General features: G+C 41.7%; 2 protein-coding genes and 1 long non-coding RNA gene across 8 annotated transcripts in view; 2 read left to right on the top strand and 1 right to left on the bottom strand.

Moving 5' to 3' along the window:
* Positions 1-6,804, top strand: part of kansl3 (KAT8 regulatory NSL complex subunit 3) — a 9,730-nt gene extending 2,926 nt beyond the window's left edge. For 2 of the 5 annotated variants that reach the window (XM_008336782.3, XM_025053471.1), the window contains exons 9-19: positions 495-566; positions 667-741; positions 898-1,055; positions 1,149-1,212; positions 2,121-2,309; positions 2,636-2,792; positions 3,382-3,561; positions 3,955-4,042; positions 4,251-4,378; positions 4,751-4,854; positions 5,328-5,932. In XM_008336782.3, coding sequence (XP_008335004.1) covers positions 495-566; positions 667-741; positions 898-1,055; positions 1,149-1,212; positions 2,121-2,309; positions 2,636-2,792; positions 3,382-3,561; positions 3,955-4,042; positions 4,251-4,378; positions 4,751-4,854; positions 5,328-5,573 — 1,461 coding nt within the window. In that variant the 3' untranslated portion in view covers positions 5,574-5,932. Of the gene's footprint in view, positions 1-494; positions 567-666; positions 742-897; positions 1,056-1,148; positions 1,213-2,120; positions 2,310-2,635; positions 2,793-3,094; positions 3,173-3,381; positions 3,562-3,954; positions 4,043-4,250; positions 4,379-4,750; positions 4,855-5,327; positions 5,933-6,129 lie in introns of those variants that run through there. The other 3 variants (XM_008336781.3, XM_025053473.1, XM_025053472.1) reach the window with 3 other exon arrangements.
* A 3,828-nt stretch (positions 6,805-10,632) lies between these two features.
* Positions 10,633-13,058, bottom strand: LOC112486513 (uncharacterized). The gene is made up of 2 exons (XR_003048968.1): positions 12,808-13,058; positions 10,633-12,638 (listed from the first exon to the last, which is right to left on the bottom strand). It is a non-coding gene; the product is annotated as an uncharacterized LOC112486513 (long non-coding RNA).
* A 110-nt stretch (positions 13,059-13,168) lies between these two features.
* bmp1a (bone morphogenetic protein 1a) overlaps positions 13,169-18,066 on the top strand; it is a 39,570-nt gene continuing 34,672 nt past the window's right edge. The window contains exon 1 of one of the 2 annotated variants that reach the window (XM_025053470.1): positions 13,169-13,390. In XM_025053470.1, coding sequence (XP_024909238.1) covers positions 13,231-13,390 — 160 coding nt within the window. In that variant the 5' untranslated portion in view covers positions 13,169-13,230. The remainder of the gene's footprint in view (positions 13,391-18,066) is intronic. The other variant, XM_008336779.3, reaches the window with a different exon arrangement.

Genomic DNA, 18,066 nt, shown 5'->3' with positions numbered 1-18,066 from the left:
ATATATATATATATCTGATGTTACACATCAATACTAGTCCAACTATAAAACAAACAGTAGGTCACATAAAAAACAATCCACAATGTTTTCAACATTACGTGACAGTCTATCACAAAAATAGAACACTATTTTACAAATCTTGACTGACTACAGCTGAAGCAATTAATGCCCCTGAGATGTTTATGGGTATGGACTTGGCCAAAAGGGAATATTGTACTAAACATAATGTATCATAAAATTAACCTTGTGGTACCATAATTGCAAACAGTAAACATGCAGGCGTAAATGTAATGAAAGACCTTGTTCTGTATTGCTCCCAACCATCCCACACAGTAAAGTCCAAATCAAATTATCATGTCTAATTAGTTTCTTTAAAAAAATTCACAACGAGTACTAAAGCATATACATCAGGGTAGTAAATACATTATTGTATGTATAATCTAATGCAAATGTATTTTTACATAATTCCCTTTTTTTATGAAACTTAACACCAGGTTCACAGTCACTTCCCGCACAAACCCATCATCCTGGTTGGATGGAACGCTGGCGCTCTAATCGCTTGTCATGTAAGATGTACCACACATGTGAAACATTGTACTGAAACCTTTCTACTTGTTATGTTTTATGAAGATGTACTATCTTGTCATGGGCTTGTTTATCTTTCAGATATCTCTGATGGAGTATTTGTCTGCTGTAGTGTGTCTTGGCTTCCCTTTGTTAACAGTAAATGGACCAAGAGGGGTAAGTTTATATTGGTAGATGTATACATCTTGTTTTTATATTGTCTGTTGTCTTTTTCATTTAAAAAAAAACCCCAAATGCTCACCTGAGAAGAACTGAAAACTGTTTAAATAAAAAAAGACAATCACAAGGTTAACTTGTTCCCTGGGCTTGCAGGATGTGGACGACCCACTTCTGGACATGAAGACCCCAGTGTTGTTTGTGGTCGGCCAGAATGCTTTGCAGTGCAGTATTGAAGGTATGGAGGAATTCAGGGAGAAGCTGAGGGCTGACAATAGCATGGTGGTGGTTGGAGGAGCAGATGATAACCTCAGGTCAGTCCCGTCATACACTCTGTGCCAAAAGTGTGTGGATTTAATTAACCAAGTTTTTAATTGTAACTAGAAATGAAACTCACACTTCCACAGAATAAACTCTGCAAAGATGAAATCGGAGGGCCTGACGCAGACCATAGTGGACCGCTGCATTCAAGTAAGACCTACTCCCTGGGAATGTCAGTTGTTTTTTTCTCAAGATATGCCTGAGTTGTAAATAAAGAGTAGCACAGCCTGTGGCTAATATATGTAATGCAGGAGCCTGGTTTAAACAAAGGTGTACACCTAGTAAACACTTTTTTGCAGAGATTTCTACTCCATTATGAACTGATGACATAATACACGGTTGGAATTATTGTTTTCTCTTCATATCAATTATGCCACTGTCCTGATCCTACACGTGGCAAAGTTACTTTGTTGGATTGGGGTCTGGTTGCCTTTTAATCATCGTCATCGAGATGGTCTGGTCTTTGTGATGTTGACTGTTAATGACAAAGAAATGTTGTTTGTGTTCTGCAGCCTGTTAGACAATAGCAGACCACAGGCATAGCCACAATAGAAGGATCTACAATTTACCAGTAATCTCATGTGGCTGATCTGAGTTAGTTACACAAGCTGATTAAAGTCTGCTAAAAAGTACAGATCATAACAAACCTATCAAATCAATCAAATCTTCCTTACATCAAAATGAAATCCTATTGATTTTTTTTTACCACACGTACTTTGACCTTAAGAAAACACATATTGAGAATAAATTGGCTATAATCACTTCTTTTTTTTCATTCGATGTTAAGCATTCGTTCTGTTCCACAGCGGCCGCTGACAATTGTCCTTTCAAAGTAATGGCTAATTTAGCAGATGATGGTTAATGACAAGAAAACAATAGAGGGTCCAACGAAGAGGAGTACTTGCAACATTAAGCTGCCAAGAAATGTAATGCAATGTGACATATAATGTGTTTTTGTTTCATGCATAAATCCACAAAAGTAGATCAGAAAACTCATCCAGACGGCATACTCAGCCTGGTCTTTTTTCCAATGTGCATCTTTACAACTTTTCTTATAGGACGAGATATCTGACTTCCTGTCAGGTGTCCTTACAAGGTTGGAAAGCCACGTTCTGGGTTCTGGAGAGATGCGGGACCTGGACACTGAGAAAAAGAAAAGGCCCCGACGGGAGCTCCCTTTTGACATGGAAAGAGGACGACCGTCCTCCCCTGCACTTAGAGTTCCTGTTTCTCCATCAGGTTCAGAGGTCAGTCGAAAACGGCAACATTTTAGTTTATCCTCTGCCTGTTATGGTTTTTGTAATGAGAGTTCTTTTGAGTTTGACCATGCCCAAGTATTTTTTATATGTTGATCACAGATTTAAAAGTTAGTGGTCTGGAATGAGGGGTAAATGTGTGTGCCAAAAGTGTCAGCTGGTAGGATTCCTTTTATCAGATGCAAACAAACCAGAAACGTTTGTTGTTTGATTTTTAGTTTTTTTTTATCACATTTAAAGGCAATTCTGCATTTTTAACATCTACTCTAATGACTAATCCCAAATAAATCAACTAACTCCTCTTGACTGTGTTTTAGGATCTGTCCAGCGTCTGTAGCAGTCCCACATTAAGTCCAAAACCCAAGACGTCCGGTCTGTCACCAGCCCAGAAGTCCAGTTTGATCACAGCTACACAGCTCCTGAAGACCCATATGCAGCGCTCTGGCACAGTACTCACCCACAAACAGGCTCATGGTTAGTTCACTATCCACATCTACCATCAAGTAAACACAATATTCACTTACACAGGTTGTTTGTTTGTGGTGACTGATGGTTTATGTAATCCTGTTTATCGGGCAATCAACCTGACCTCTGCTGAACTTTGCAAAAGTTCTGTGGACTGTGTGTTTAGAGGGGGACATGATGTGAGCTCTGAAAATAAATTTTGTGACATCGTTTGATGACAAGCTAGACCTTGGAAACTATCCTCTTATCTTCCTGGTCTCTTCTCTTCCTTCAACTTTTCTTTCCAACTTTTTTTTCTCAATCTATTTCAGCTCAGTTTGCTGCTTTTATGAAACAAAATGTGCCTGTGAGGAAAAACCTTCCTCCTGGCACCTCTCCTTGTATCTTTGGTAAGTTTCTGTCCTTTTCCTTTCTTTTTTCTTTCTCTTTGCCTACTCGTGGTTTCTAGTGCTGTCACAAACATTTTAATTTTAAATTATACCCTTTAAATAATAAATGTACATGTATGTTAATCATTTTGCAGGTTAACAACATATGTACAAAGGTACACAGTTCTTGTATTTATTCACTGTGTTTGTGCCCATCTGTGGTGGTGCAGTGCCCCTGACCTCTGATCAGATGGAGGGCTTTGACAGAGATGAGCTACGGCCACATGGCAAGAGGAGGCAGGCCCCCAGTCCCACATCAAACAAAGCCTCCAAGAGAGCAAAGATCAAAGTGACCATTGTTTCCCAAGGCGAGTCAGCAGGGGGCACTATCAGCCCCGCTGCACAGGAAGGTATGCAACTTCTAATTATTTATCTTTTAGAAATAGAGAATCTTTTAGAAAGAGAAAGTGTAATGTGCTGTATTTATTTATTTTAACTATTAAAATATCTTATGGACTGAAGGAAAATAGTAATATTTGAGTTGCACACATTCATACTGATCTTTACATGGTTCTGGTGGTGGTTTGTTTGATCCATAGCAGAAATAAACATTTCACTATGACTTGGTGCAACCAATACCCATGGTGAATTATAGAACACTTCATGGAACCTGGCTTTTGTTTTTATTAACTTTTTTTCTTCTGAGATCTTTCAGTCACAGCTGCTGCAGTAGAGAAAAAAACCCCTCTGATCAATGATTATTGAAGGTTAAACTATTTGGACGATTATCTTTTTTTATTCAGCCAGTGTCTCTGGGAAGCCTTTGACAGTGACTGTAGGACAGACAGTGGCTGGAGCCAAGGAGCTCTCTGGACTTCTAACAGGCCAGCGGTAAGCGTTTTAGCCTTGTGGCGTTTTTTGCATAGTCCGTATCCTACAACCAAGCCTTACGCCAACACCTCCCACCCTATTTGAAAAAGTGTGTTTGGTGCAGAGAGGTTGATGAGTGGTGTTTTGAGATGTTGGGAGCTAAGTGAAGGCAGAACAGCACTTCCCAGGTTAGCTCCTGAGTGGACTGGTGGTTATGTGTTTACTGCAGGTCTGGTAGTCTCTCAGAGGTGTCTGGTGCACTGTCCCCAGGCTCCAGCTCCTTCAGCAGCGTGCAGCCTTGCATGGTGTCAGGGTCCGCCACAACAGTCCAGGCACAAGCTCCGGCTACTGCCCCAGGTATCTCTGTCCTGCCCTGCCCTGCACGCCTGTTTGCACTCTTAAATGTGCAGCTGTAGCTTCAACACACATCACAGCTGTAGCCAGTTTGTAGAATCAGGCTTTAGGAAGACATAATCAAGCAAAACATCATTGATCACCTCTTGCGCCATTGCTCTCTGTTGCTGTCCCAATCCCTACCTTTGGACATACAGTATCTCCATTTGGTGTGTGTGTCTGTGTATGTGCGTGTTTCAGTTCATTTGCCTCTGTGGAGGTTGAATGGAGGCAGACAGTAAAATAAAGGTGTTTTTTTGTGTGTGTGAATAAACATTTAATTTTTTTCGTAACCCAAAAATTACATTGACTGATTACTTTTGTGTCTGTGTACAGTGCCTTCCGCAAGCAGTCTGCTACAAGGCTTAAGTTTCAGTCTTCACGACATCATCACCAAAACTAGCCTGCCCTCCACAGCAGCAAACACAAGCTGTGCCCAGGTAAAGTTTAATGCTGGTCCTGCTTTGTGATTTGTTAGAAATCTTGCATCATAAATAAGGACATAGCTTTGTTCATTTCCTCAGTGTTCTTTTGATTTGAGTTTACATAGCGTGTGACACTACTTTTTTGGGATCAAATGAGAGTCACTCATTGTGCTGCATCAATACTGTGGTTGTGACTTGATTTTTATCATTTGGGCCAAGGGACACCAAAACTAGGTTTATTTCCATTAATTTACCTCAACGTTTTATACTCTTAACTTTGTGCAGTCCTAGTATTCATATTTAACAACCTGAGTCCACAGGACTTGTCTTTACCTTATGAATTGTAAAGCTCTTAATGTACTGTGGAGTCACATTTTCACCTCTATCTTGTTGTACATAATTATAAAGCATCTGGGCATTGGTTCTCAGAACTGAAGGTAATGTACCAGGAAAACCTCACTGAAGGGGTTTTTCTTTTCCTTTCTCAGGCAGCTTGTGGGAAGCCCCAGGGTCAGGTTCTGAGCATGGTGGGTAACTGCAGCAGCAATGGTAGTACTTTGTTACGGGCAGTACCTGTGGTCACCACAGGAGGAGTGGCTAAAACCACAGCCATCCACCAGTTGCTCACCAATGGCGGGCTGGCCAAACTCGCCAGCAGCCTTCCCGGTTTGGCTCACCTCACCAATCAGACAGCTGGTATGTCTCGCACTGCCAAAGCACGACGTCCACGTTAAATGTTCAGGGTTCATTCATCATTTTGTATTGGAAAGCGTAGGTCAGGGTGTCTGTAGGCCAGACAGGATCGTCACAATGGAGGAACATGGAGGATGGCGATACTGAGATGTTTGTAGATAGATTTTCTGTTAAAGAAAGGCCGATTTGTTCAACATTAGGTCAGATGTTTGAGCATTTGAAAATAATAAAAATGTAAAATGTCTTTGTTTCACTATTGGTTTTGCCTCTTCATGTTTTAACCATTAAAACACCTGCATTCAATGTCCACATTTACAAATGCTGAATTCTTACATTGTCATCAGGCAATGACAATATACAGCAGTTGTCAGCCCAATAAAAAAATCTTGAACCAAACTCACTACTTTATTTCTCAGTTTTTGTCTTGACTAAACCTGCTCTTCCTCAACATCTCATGTTCATTGTCCAACATGCTGCTGCTGTTATAATTTTCTGCCATAACCACGAAATATCACAACATTTTCGGCAACGTGATCTGGAAGACATTTTCCTCTGTAGTTGTTACTGCTGAGCTGGTTCTGTTTTCTGTGTCGTCAGTAGGACAGAAAGCCCCCACCTCTATCACTGTGACACTGCTTGGAGCACAGACAAGTAGAGTGGGATCTCTCAGCCCAGGTGGTGAGACTGTTACTCCAGCTCCTACCCATGATCCTAAGGTGTGTCATATGTAGCATCTAATAGGAATATTGAACACTGTGCCACTGTCTGTATTCCACACCAATGGTGTCAAAAGTAGATACAAGCTCTTGCTTCAATGGGTACATTTTCTCACACCAAACTATATTTTCTACATTACTGTTACAACGTAACAATGCAAACCCTTGGTCCTCACTTTTCCTTTCTGAAGGCTTGAAAAATGACAATTCTCCAGTTTAGTTCAAACTATGTGAAGGAGCAGCTTGAAGCTTCTTTCAACAGTGGTTTTAAACCAAACCACTCCAAAACATTTGAGAATGCTGTACAAACCACCCACACTGTGCAGGTTTGGACTGGTATGGACTTGGTGAAAGCAGATGAAGGAAGGACAGGTACTGTATGTGACTGCCTGTCCATACACTAACTTAATACCGCGCTTTTACGATGACTTAGGCATTGGCATTGACTGTTTTCCTTGAAAGCTCATGTTGCACTGAGTTTGTAGCTACATTATGAGCAAGTAAAGACTGACAGATTTAAATTAAAAAATGAAGACCAAAAACAACCCGCTACATAATCTATAAACTATTTTTGTGTCTATTTTTTGTTGAGCACACAGCATAAACTTAGCCAGACTTGACAGAAAGTTACCTTTTTGAACAGTAAACAGCTACTTGTATGTGTGGATATAGCTAAAGATAATCAATATCCTACACTAAAACAAAGAACAATTCAGTGCCCTTGAGTTTTGTTTTGTCATTTCTGATCAGTTTCTGAATTGTATTGTGTCTGTTTACAGCAGTGAAAACCTTTTGTACTTGCCGACCCACTACCTGATGCATTTTGGTTCTGAGACCTCTGAGAGCCTGATCCCGTCTGACGATCCTGTGCCCTAACTGGTGATGTAAACAGTACCAAACAACGTGGAGAACTCCCTGACCAATTACAGAGGGAGCTTTTGCATAGATACCCAGACTAAGTGACATCCATCTCAGCTGCTAGTTAACCATACTGTACACACATATGATTGGGTAGGGCCCCCCCCCCCCCCCGACCCTCAACTTTGACATGACCCCTAAATATTTTTATGTGTACAGCATTAAAAAAATGAACAATCCAGTTAAGTACATAACATTGAAATATTTTCTGGCACACCCAGAATTCAACTTTGAACTAAGATATATACATATATGCATATTAGTGATTATTTGTGATGCAGCATTTCTGCCAAATAATTGTTTATACTACATTAAAAGGACAAAATCTATCAGCCAGCCCATAAATGACATAGTATCTAAATAAATTTTAGGCTCATACCCATGAACCTATATGAAAATACAGGCTGGTGGTCTGCCAGCTGGGCATTGCTGCCTGACGCACCTCCACCAGTACCTTTGTGCTGGTGTGCTCATCTGAACACCTCCCTGGGCCCCACTAGTCTCCCACTAGCTTCTCTGCATTCTCCTGCCAAGTCTACGTCCTTTGCATGTTTCCGCAGCCTCAATGCCTTCCTCCCATGGGACGGTAAGCTCCACCATCAGAATGGTCCTGCGTGGTTCTGACCACAAGATCAGATCTGGCTGGAGCGAAGTTTCTGTGATCTCCCTGGGAAATTGGAGCTGCCTCCCCAGGTCGACCCTGGGGGATCTTCCACATATCAGTCCATGCCAGGGGCCTGTCTGTAACACCTTCCCATGACATTCAGCCTCCCTGTCGGCTTTGAGCCACCACTTTGATTTTAAGGTGTTCCACATCACCCTTGGGTACAGTACGAACTGGTAACTCCATACTTCGTACTTACCGGGGAGCTGGCTCTGATTGATCCTGGCCAGGCCATCTGCCAGCTGCTTCCTCACTGTTTCCCCCATTTTCTTGTCGGAGAGTTCTGCAGTATAGGTACGACCAAGGCTGCAGATGGGTTAGCTTGCCAGCAGTGGGATCTCTTCACCACCTACAACAAATGTGGTCTTATTGCTTCCAACTCTTTTCCTCAGGGAGAGGCTGCGCCATTTGGCAGGTTTGATCTTCATCCTTGCCCACCCCACAAGCTCGTCAATCTTCTTCAGCAGTCTCGTTGTACACGCTGCTGTCTGAAAGATGGTGGTGATGTCGTCCATATAGCCTCTCACTGGGGGTAGCCTCTGCCCTGATGGCAGCTTTACTCCTCCGATCAGGACAATCTCACAACAAATGTGGTCTTATTGCTTCCAACTCTTTTCCTCAGGGAGAGGCTGCGCCATTTGGCAGGTTTGATCTTCATCCTTGCCCACCCCACAAGCTCGTCAATCTTCTTCAGCAGTCTCGTTGTACACGCTGCTGTCTGAAAGATGGTGGTGATGTCGTCCATATAGCCTCTCACTGGGGGTAGCCTCTGCCCTGATGGCAGCTTTACTCCTCCGATCAGGACAATCTCAAAAGCTGCAACAAAAAGAATGGGAGATATCGAGCATCCCATGGCTATACCTACCTCCAGCTGCTGCCATCCTGTAGTGTAGTCCTGGTAGGTGCAGCACATCTTGAGGTCTTCAAAGAACTTGGCTACTAAGGTTCTGATGGGGCCAGGGATATAGAAGAAGTCCAGGGCATAGGGCATAGATGAGTTGATGGGGGATGGATCCGTATGCGTTGGCAAGGTCGCCTTTTGCTCTCTGGATTTGCTCCCAGCTGTCTGCAGAGTGTTCCACACACCCTGGGAATTCTGGTACACCTGCTTTCTGGCATCTGGTGTCAATGTGTTGCTAGTCATATAGTTGGTCAGCCTCTTGGCTAGTACGGAGAAAAAGATCTTTCCTTCAACATTCAGTAGGGCGATGCTCCTGAACTGACTGATGGTTGTGGATATTGCCTCCTTCGGGATAAAAACTGTGACTGTCCTTTGCCACTCTAAGGGGATGACTTGGTTTTTCCATCCCGTTGGGGCCTGGGGCTGAGGCTGCTCTTGCTTTCCGGACAACTTCTGCGACCTCACTGAGCTTAGGGAGAGCAGCATCAAATGAGAAAGATGAGGGGGCTGGGCAAGGAACGTAACCAGGAGATCCCAGCAGAGTTGATCTTGCTGGGTCGCTGTATTGCTCCCTGAAGTGATCCTCCAGCTCCGATTTTGTGATCCCGCTTCTCTTGTCCTCTAGAAGCTGTCTTGCGTGCTTGAAGGGGTTTTTGAAGAAGTTGCTCCTCTCCTTTTCCTTCCGCCTCCTGTGTTTGCGGATGAAACACAGTGGTTTCAGGCCCTCCTTCTCCTCTTCACCTGCATTCCTCCACTGCTTTCGGAGCTGAGGCCACCTCTTCACCAACTGCTCGTTCTCCCTTCTTCCCTTCTGCCTTGGCCCAACGTTCTGTCTTACAGCCATTACTTCAAACCTGCCTCTACACTCCTTGTAGAGGAAGTCTCCAAAGCAGTTTAGCTCGGTCTCTATTTGGCCACGTAGTGAGTGCTCTACAATGCTAACCAGGTCTTTATCCAGCTGCTGCCACACTGCCACCTCGTTGGCTTTAGGCCATTTAACTGGCTGCCGACGGCCTGGTTCCTGGTTATGGGAGTTTTGTTGTGTTCTGAGGTTTGTTGGTGTTCTGGGGGTGCTTCCTCGGTGCCACTCTCAGAGGACACAGAAGGCCAGGGTCCTTCTGTGTCCTCCGCTTGCCTTCCTTCAGCAGCGTTGGAACCCTCAGCGCTGTGGTTAGCGACCTGGTTTTGGGCTCCTACTGTCTGACCTGCAGATGCAGTGCAATGTTGCTGCTGGCCACTCACTCCGCACTTCTTTTTTCCCTTGTGGATCCTTAGGCCCCTGAAAGTTGTCAGGTTCTTCCAGCCACACCTGCATTTTCGCATTACCTTGTCATCATTGCCTGTGTCCGTTCCAGTCATTACCGAAAAATCCATCTGGGTTGTTTCTTCCATCCTGCCTCTCGGGCTTCGCTTTGTAGTTTGTTTGGGGTGTCCCGCTTGGGCCCAGTGGGTAAGGTAATTAGCCTGCCACCCCGATGGAGACTTTCCTTTCCTTTTACTGGACTATGGCTTTTCCTGATACCTACTTTGTATACTATGACAAAAATCCCCCAATTTCATAATAAACACCAAAGTCACAAGTTTTTTCTCCCTTAAGACATGACCCTCGAATTTATACAATTTTGGTTTTGAGAGCATATAATATGAGTTAAATAATGTAATCCTTCAGAATATTGTAGTATGTTCATTAACAGTGTGTTTGGCTTGGATAATTATATTTAAACATGTTAAATATGTCTTTAATATTATAAAATATTTCTATAAACGTTACAATAACAATAATAATGACAATAAAAATTCACAAATTTAATTTCACCTTGTCTAACATGATTTAGTTACTGTTGAAGCAGATTAGAGCCTAATTTCAGGACATGTATTTGAAATACCAGTTGAATAGAATGTTTTTTTTTTATGTCAGTGACATGCAGATATGCAGATATTTCAGGCCAGTTATTTCTTGACCTTTTTATGATCAGTATGATCTATATGACCTCTATTCCATTATACATGTTGCAGAAAAATGCTTAAAAATAAAAGTTTTTATGAAGTCAATTTTGTGCAAGTCTTGTTTATATCAACACAGTTTATATATATATATGGTATTATTATCTAGATAAAGTAAATAATATCTATCAAAAACTGGTATACTTTAATATGCTTATTTTTCTCTTAAAGATAAAAAAGTTCAATGGTCTACACCGCTGTTTGAAGCAACATTGTCTTTCTTCGCTTCTTTCTCGGGATCCAGATTAAAGTCCACTGTGATTCCTGTCAGGAGGGTAAATATTTGTTTCCATCCTCAACACTGACAGGTCTGAGCTAGCTGAGGATCACTGTTTGCTAAACGCAGTATAATGAAGGAGATTATGGTAGTTATACTGAGGTGTTTACAGCAGCAGCATAAACACAGCCCACTCACATCTCAGCCAGCAGACATCCTGTCTTACATTCCACACATGGCCATCATTCACATTAGATAAAGACGAGGAGTGCGTGTTGCTTATAACACTGTAAACAGAGATGTTTTTCTGTAAATTGTAAGGAGGGGACAAAAACTGATGACGGTCAGATGAAGAACAGCTAAACTGCTGACACAGACTGGTCACGTATGTAACTAAAGCTGGGAAAGAACATCAAGTATACTCTCACTGATAGATTGGGTAAATCTATCCAGTTGATTCCATCTAGGAACATTAACCAGAGATCTTTAAAACTGACAAAACTTATAAAGGGATAAATGAACAAAACTCTGAAATAATTTCTTACACTTTGGTCAGTCATTTTGTAAGATTTAAGTTATGTTCTTTAAACTACAGAGCAAAGGTGTGCTTCGAGTATATTCTCCACACCCATACATCACCACTATCACCATCTGGCCATGGTGAGTGGATGGGTGGATGGATGTTTTCACATAATTTGCCTCAGTCCCGACACCTGTAGTACATCCCACGTCACTCGAACAGCCCTGGTGGTGCACAGTTTAAAGTCGAACAGGTCGTTTTAACCTCGTTGTTGCTGCTGTCATGTGATTAGTCTATCAAATAACTTCATCAGGTACACATCAAGACACAGGTGTACCCAATAAAGAGGCCGGCCAATATGTAATATTTGTAAATACAGAACGCAAACAAAAAATGAAATTGAATGAGCATTTGAAAAAACACACGACTAAACTAATGCCACATACCATACTGCACAATTATATTAAATGTAATGAAGTTCTGACTGTGGTTACAATAACTGCCAGCAGGTGTCACTGTAGTCACTTTAACCTACTCTTGGTAAAACGAGCGTGAAGACAAGAAACAGAGGTCAAGCAGACTGATGCGTGTGCTCGCGCGCAGACTACCACATACACCGATAAACAAATTAAAATATAGCCTATTAGAAAATAACAAAAAACAAGCATGTGGCGGATAGGAAATGTAAATAAATAATGGAAGAAACAGAAGGATGCGCTAGTGAAAAAATGGAAGAAGAACCCAGGAGCAGGAAAAAAAGATAACAATAGTTAAAGAATTCGAAAAATGGGAAAAGGGGAAAACAGAAGTAAGGTAATTTTACGTAAACAAGGGGTACAAAATAAGTGGAAAATGAAAGAAAGATAGAACACACACAGTTAAGGAAAGAATAATAATGAAAAGATTGTGATAATGAGGTAAACGAAAAATCAGATAAGTAAATAAGGAAGGGAGGAAAGAAGGAAAAAGCTCTTCCTTCTTCCCGTTTTCTCCCTCACTTCTATCATCATCTTTTACTTTTATACATTTGCTAATTTCTTCCCTTCCATTTCTTAATTCCAATTATTATCGTCGTTTTTGTTTTCTTACTTTATTCCTTGTACTTAATAAGCCTTCCTGCTCTTGTATCCAGCTGACTGGAACACATCAAACACATTCCCATTTACCTGGAGAGAATGAAAGAAAGAGAGAGAGAGAGAGAGAGAGAGTGAGAGAAAAGTAGTATATTTGAACTCATATCCTGGTCACTTTTTTCTTTAACATCTGCACTCTTCTCTAATACGGACTTCATCCTGCACGGTGAACCAAATTGCTCGTAACCCGTTTATCACTGACCTCTGATTCTACGAACACAAATCCACACCAACACCAACACACGTCCCAACTCAACACACACGCGCCGTGGCATCACTGAGAGAGTTTTGTTTTAATTTTTAGAGAACATTCTCTAGCTCCCCCTGACTGATCACCAAACTTTGTGCTGCGGGTTTATATGCGACCGAAAGCACTAAATCTCTGCCCCCAGAGCTAAGAAGAAGACACCGGAGAGAAGAGAGAGAGAGAGAGTAAGAGAGTAAGAGAGAGAGAGAAGCTGTATTAAACCCGCCCTCCTCTGGGATCTCATTTCCCCCAAAACCTCCCATTTCTCTCCCTCTCTCTCTCTCTCTCTCTCTCTCCCTCACTCTTTCTCTCTCTCTCTCTCCCTCTCTCTTCCTTTTACCTTTATCCCTCGTTTCTCGCCGTGTCTTCTCCACAATCATGGATCTCTCGGCGAGATGTTTGTTCCTTTTCCTCCTTCTCCTCTCGTGTCTTCTCGGCGTGATATTGACGATCGATTTGGAGGAGTCGATTGATCCGGGTTACTATGTGGAGTCTGCCACATCAGAGGCCATCGACTACAAGGATCCCTGTAAAGCTGGTGAGGGTTTTCTCTTTTTTTTTTCTCGTTCTGTGTTTGTGTTGGTTAAAAAAAAACATGCCACGACTCCCACTGAGGGAGATCTGAGCTGTGGGAGAGATGACAGCAGCAGCACACAGAGTTTTCTTTTCTTTTTTTATTTCAAAGAAAACAAAAATAAGGTGCATTTGTTTGTTTTTGTGCAGGCTGACAGTGTTCATCGTGAACAACTGAAGAGTGAGCAAAGCAGCTGAGAGTTAGTGAAGCTGCAGAGATTTTGTGTGGTTGAGATGTTAAAAAAGGAAGAGTTTCTTGGATGAAAAGTTTAGGTTTACAGTGGTTCTTGGAAAAGTTAAACTGAAGTTGATGTTTTTTAAGTCTGGGCAACAAATGTTCTTTCTGCTGGAGAAACAAAGGGATTTCTGCACTTTGAAGTCTTCCTGTTTTTTTGTCACTGCACAAGTAGTCTTTTTTTCCCCACCGGCTGTTCACAAGGCCGCTAAAATAAAGTGGAGGAGGGGAAAGAAATAGTGGAGAGTACAGTGGAGCTCAGAAATTATACACACACATTTCTGCCGCTTCTTCTGCTGGTTAGTGTTTGTCTCTTTAACAGCTTAAAGTATAAATATGTCCGCATTTTTATCTGCTTTGGCCAGACCTGCCATCGCTTCTCCATTATTTGGCCCCACTCCTCATTGTATTCTTTTCTGTTCTCTGCCTTCTTGCCAAAATCCCTTTTAGGGGAGTTTGAACAGATTGTGTTTTCCATCTTGTGAAAGTATTCAGGTTACAGATACAGATACAGGGAGCTGGCTTCAATCTAAAATGACCTCTAAAGTCCTGGAAGTGTGCACGGCGTTGGTGTTTGACAGTATCTGATGTGGCAGCAGATAATGAGCCACAGTCCAGTCTAGTTGTGGTGCCTTGGGTCTAAATTCACCAATCTGTTTTCTCCAAAGAAGATGAATAAGTGCTGGAGGAGACGAGAGATGTTTATGTAGCAGTCAACATAAACATGACAAAGGTCGGGTCATGCATGAACCATGCAGTGTGTACAAGTCCGTCAAGATGCTGCTTCCTGTTTCTGCTGTCCTTGTTTACACTGACTCATATCAGTGTGTTTTTGCACATTTTTCCTACTCTGATGTGGTCATGAGGCAAAGGCTGCCTGATCAATGAAGCCTTGTTCATATTATTCATTTACTCCGTATTGCACACGTTATTTGTAGAAGTAACCCCTCTTTAAATTGCCCATGTGTTTTGTCTGTAGTTTCATCTAGACGGTTCCACTGCCAGGTGGTGGTAATGGTGGCGAGACAGTCACGTGCACAAACTCACACTCTCCGAACCGTAGCAGTGTCCAAACACCCACCTGCCTTTCTTCCACATTTCTCTGCTTTTGTTTTATGCCACACTCATGCTTGGACTGTTCAGACACCAACAGGCATTGTTTTTCCACTACAGTCAGGTCCATATTAATGTCTCTAGAACCTATAGAGTTTTTGTTTTAGGGATTATTGATTTTATCTCTCTTTTGTTTCTACGCTCATATTTCAATCACATCACTGTACCCAGTCTATCTGATCGCTCTCTGTGGCCTGAAGGTCAGCTTTTTTTTCTGTCATACCGCTTCCTCTCAGGAAAAATGCTTACAGCAGTGAGACGTTTCTAATGTGGTGGAGCTGTGCGAGGAGAGAATATCTTGTTTGACCTCTGTAGGGTTGTCTTTTCTTAGAGCTGTTAGGGTTCAACAAATTTTACTTTTTTAAAGTGCTGCTCCACTGCAAATTAGACATCTTTATGAGCCAGATGGAACAACTTCCCCTCTTTCAGTATTTTTAAATGCACTTGGAAAGTTTACTCTTTAAGACACAGCTAATGTATGCTACTATTCACTGTGTTTAGACATCATATGCTTTTGGTTTAAAACAATGATATTTTGTAGGAGACGAAGCTGCAATACAACAGTTTTAAAGCCAAAGTAGAACAGTTTATATATCTACTTCGTTTACTTAAAAACACAACGGCTTGATTTTGCTCCATTCCATGTAATGTTTGCAGCTGGTCATCAAATGATGACACATCTACTAAAAAGCAAATATAACATGTCGTAGTTGCTGAAATATCTTGAAGCCTCAAAGAAAGCTCTGTCTTTTCTTGTACATCCATTTTTCTTGTGTGCCTACATGTGGAGATTATGACTGAATGTGTTGATTTCAATGTCAAATAGGATTATCTGAAATTTACAATGCCTCATTTTAATGTCATCGGACTTGAAATAAGAACATCTACCTTTGATTCCTCAAAACTGAACTATTGGGCTGACATGAAAACCATAGTGTGTTGCAACCTTTTAAAATTTACTTTTGTAAACTGTGTCTGACTTTTCCTTAATATCACTGAAAACCAGTGTTCTAAAATGCTGCTCAGAAAAAAAATAATGCTTTTTTATTATAGGTTTACATCACACAACTAAAATTATTATTTTCCTGCCAGGTTTATATTCTCAACTCAAGTCAAAATTATTTCCATGTAGGGTCAAAAATGTTCTCTGAAAGTTGAACCAAAATCCTTCTTTATATTTTGAGACCCCTTACCCAAAATGCATAATAATACCACCTACTCGACCAGTGTAGAAAAACCCTCCTATTTACAAACCATAAAGAAGTCCTCACTTCACCAGACGTGATAAAAATGTGCATTGATTAGAGCACTGAAGTAATGCCATCTATTTAGGAAGTTAAGCAGTGGAAAATTCCTTAGTGTGCAGAACTCCCAACTTGGCAGCTTCCCAGGAAGTCATTTAAAACTCCTGACAAGCCAATGAGATTAGATCCCTGTGTTTTCGAGAATGAAAAATGGATGAGGGGCAGCCATGCTCATTGTCCTGACTAATTAAATTGTTTTCACGGAAGAAGTCACCGGTTTGACATGTACATTTGGATTAATGCATGAAGCAGTTATGGGAATCCCTCAAAGACAGTGACAGCAGTATCTGTGTTTGTGCTCTGTTTAAGAAGCTTCCTTAAGCATTTGAAATGCTGCTTCGCTGCTGCTGTCACCACTGCAGCAGACAGATGACCCTGAGCACACCTTCCTTCACTTGTCCTCTCTTATGCAAGTCACTTTTTTTTCATCTTGCAGTGCCTCACACAGACTGTAGGTCATTCATGTCATGCCAAGTGAGAGCGCGGTTGCAAAGCGGGCAGCAGCAGGGCAGTTGCTTTGTGCCTCAGCAGCTCAGGTAAGGTGAGTGCAGCGCATTCACAACTATAGGGATGTGCATACTTGTCCTGCCAGTCAATATTGAGGCATTCATTTGCGATTGTTATTTATAGTGCAACAACAGGACCTCTTTTCTTAAAAGTCAACTTTTTATCTCTATTTCACTCGCAAGTTCTTGTTTTTAATAAGACAGTCAAGAAAATATAAAGATGTAAAATATAAAGCTGGTGGATGGTGTTTGGTTTCAAATGTCAAATTGAAAAGCCACTGGTGCATCCCACTCTCCAACATCCTCCCTCTTTTTCATTAGCCTCATTTTACATTCACTGTTCAATGCAGGAATTTTACGCCTTACCGTTTTGTGTAAACAGTCTGATTCCAGAATAGGGGCACATTTTCCCACTGTTGTGCTGATTTCAAAGGTAAAACACAGTTGTAAAACCGATGGTCGCCACTGTGTGTTCAGTCCTGCCAGAATGCAACAAGGTTGATTACAGAATGGGTATTTGACCTTTCATGTTGACAAAAGCCCCAGCAGATTGCAGGTCAGTGAAGGAGCAAACTAACTGCTGTTGTGGTGACTTTCTTGTTCTGACACCTATTTTGTACAGTTATTTTGAAACCAAACATGCACTTTATAGGCAACAGGACATCCCGATATTAAAATCTAGGCAAATTCTTCAGTATTAACCCATGTTGGTTTGGAGCTCTGTGGGTTAAAGGGAAAAATTACTAGTAGTAGCACCAGTATAGTCTTACATTGTCACTGACGAACTGTTGCCTGTTAGTATGTACGTATGTTCTTCCAGACAGAGCATGAGTTTTTCTCCGTTACTGTGTCATTCCCTGTACATCAAAGACATGCAGATTAGGGATTAACTTTAATTTGACTGTAGGTGTGAATGTGAGTGCAAACGGTTGTATTTTTCTGAGCCTGTGGTGGACGGGTGACATGTTCGGGGATGTATCTCACCTCTGGTACGATTTTAGCTGGGATTGTGTCCAGCTCATCTGCAACCTTTTAATAGAATAATTCACAGAAGATGAATGAAAAGATGGATAAATATTTTTATTTCATCAGTCTGTAAAAAGCAACGCAAAACAGATGACCCACATTATCCAGGATTTTACCTCAGCCCTGCTTTGACAATGTGATGGGCCCGCCGACCTCCATGATTGGGCCTTCAAGCAACACTTAAGCTGAGCCTTTGTTTTATCATGGAATGCAAGCTGCGGGGTTGAGCCCACGCTGGGTGTTTTTTTTACATTACAGGACCCATGCCATCTCTCTCTCTCTGCAGGGTTCGGCTGATTAGGGAGGCAATCTATTGGCAAGATCTCAGCGCATTAGCTAGAACAATGTGTTTGTCGTCAAAGCCAAGTAATAACTAATCTTGCATTGTATTAATACCTGGTCCTGGTACGGAGCCCAAGTCACAACAAATGCAGTAGGAGAAAAAGCTCATTTAAAT

This window comes from Cynoglossus semilaevis, chromosome Z, assembly GCF_000523025.1.
Source record: "Cynoglossus semilaevis isolate Cse_v1.0 chromosome Z, Cse_v1.0, whole genome shotgun sequence".
NCBI lineage: Eukaryota > Metazoa > Chordata > Actinopteri > Pleuronectiformes > Cynoglossidae > Cynoglossus > Cynoglossus semilaevis.
This window is presented reverse-complemented; position numbering and strand designations above follow the sequence as displayed.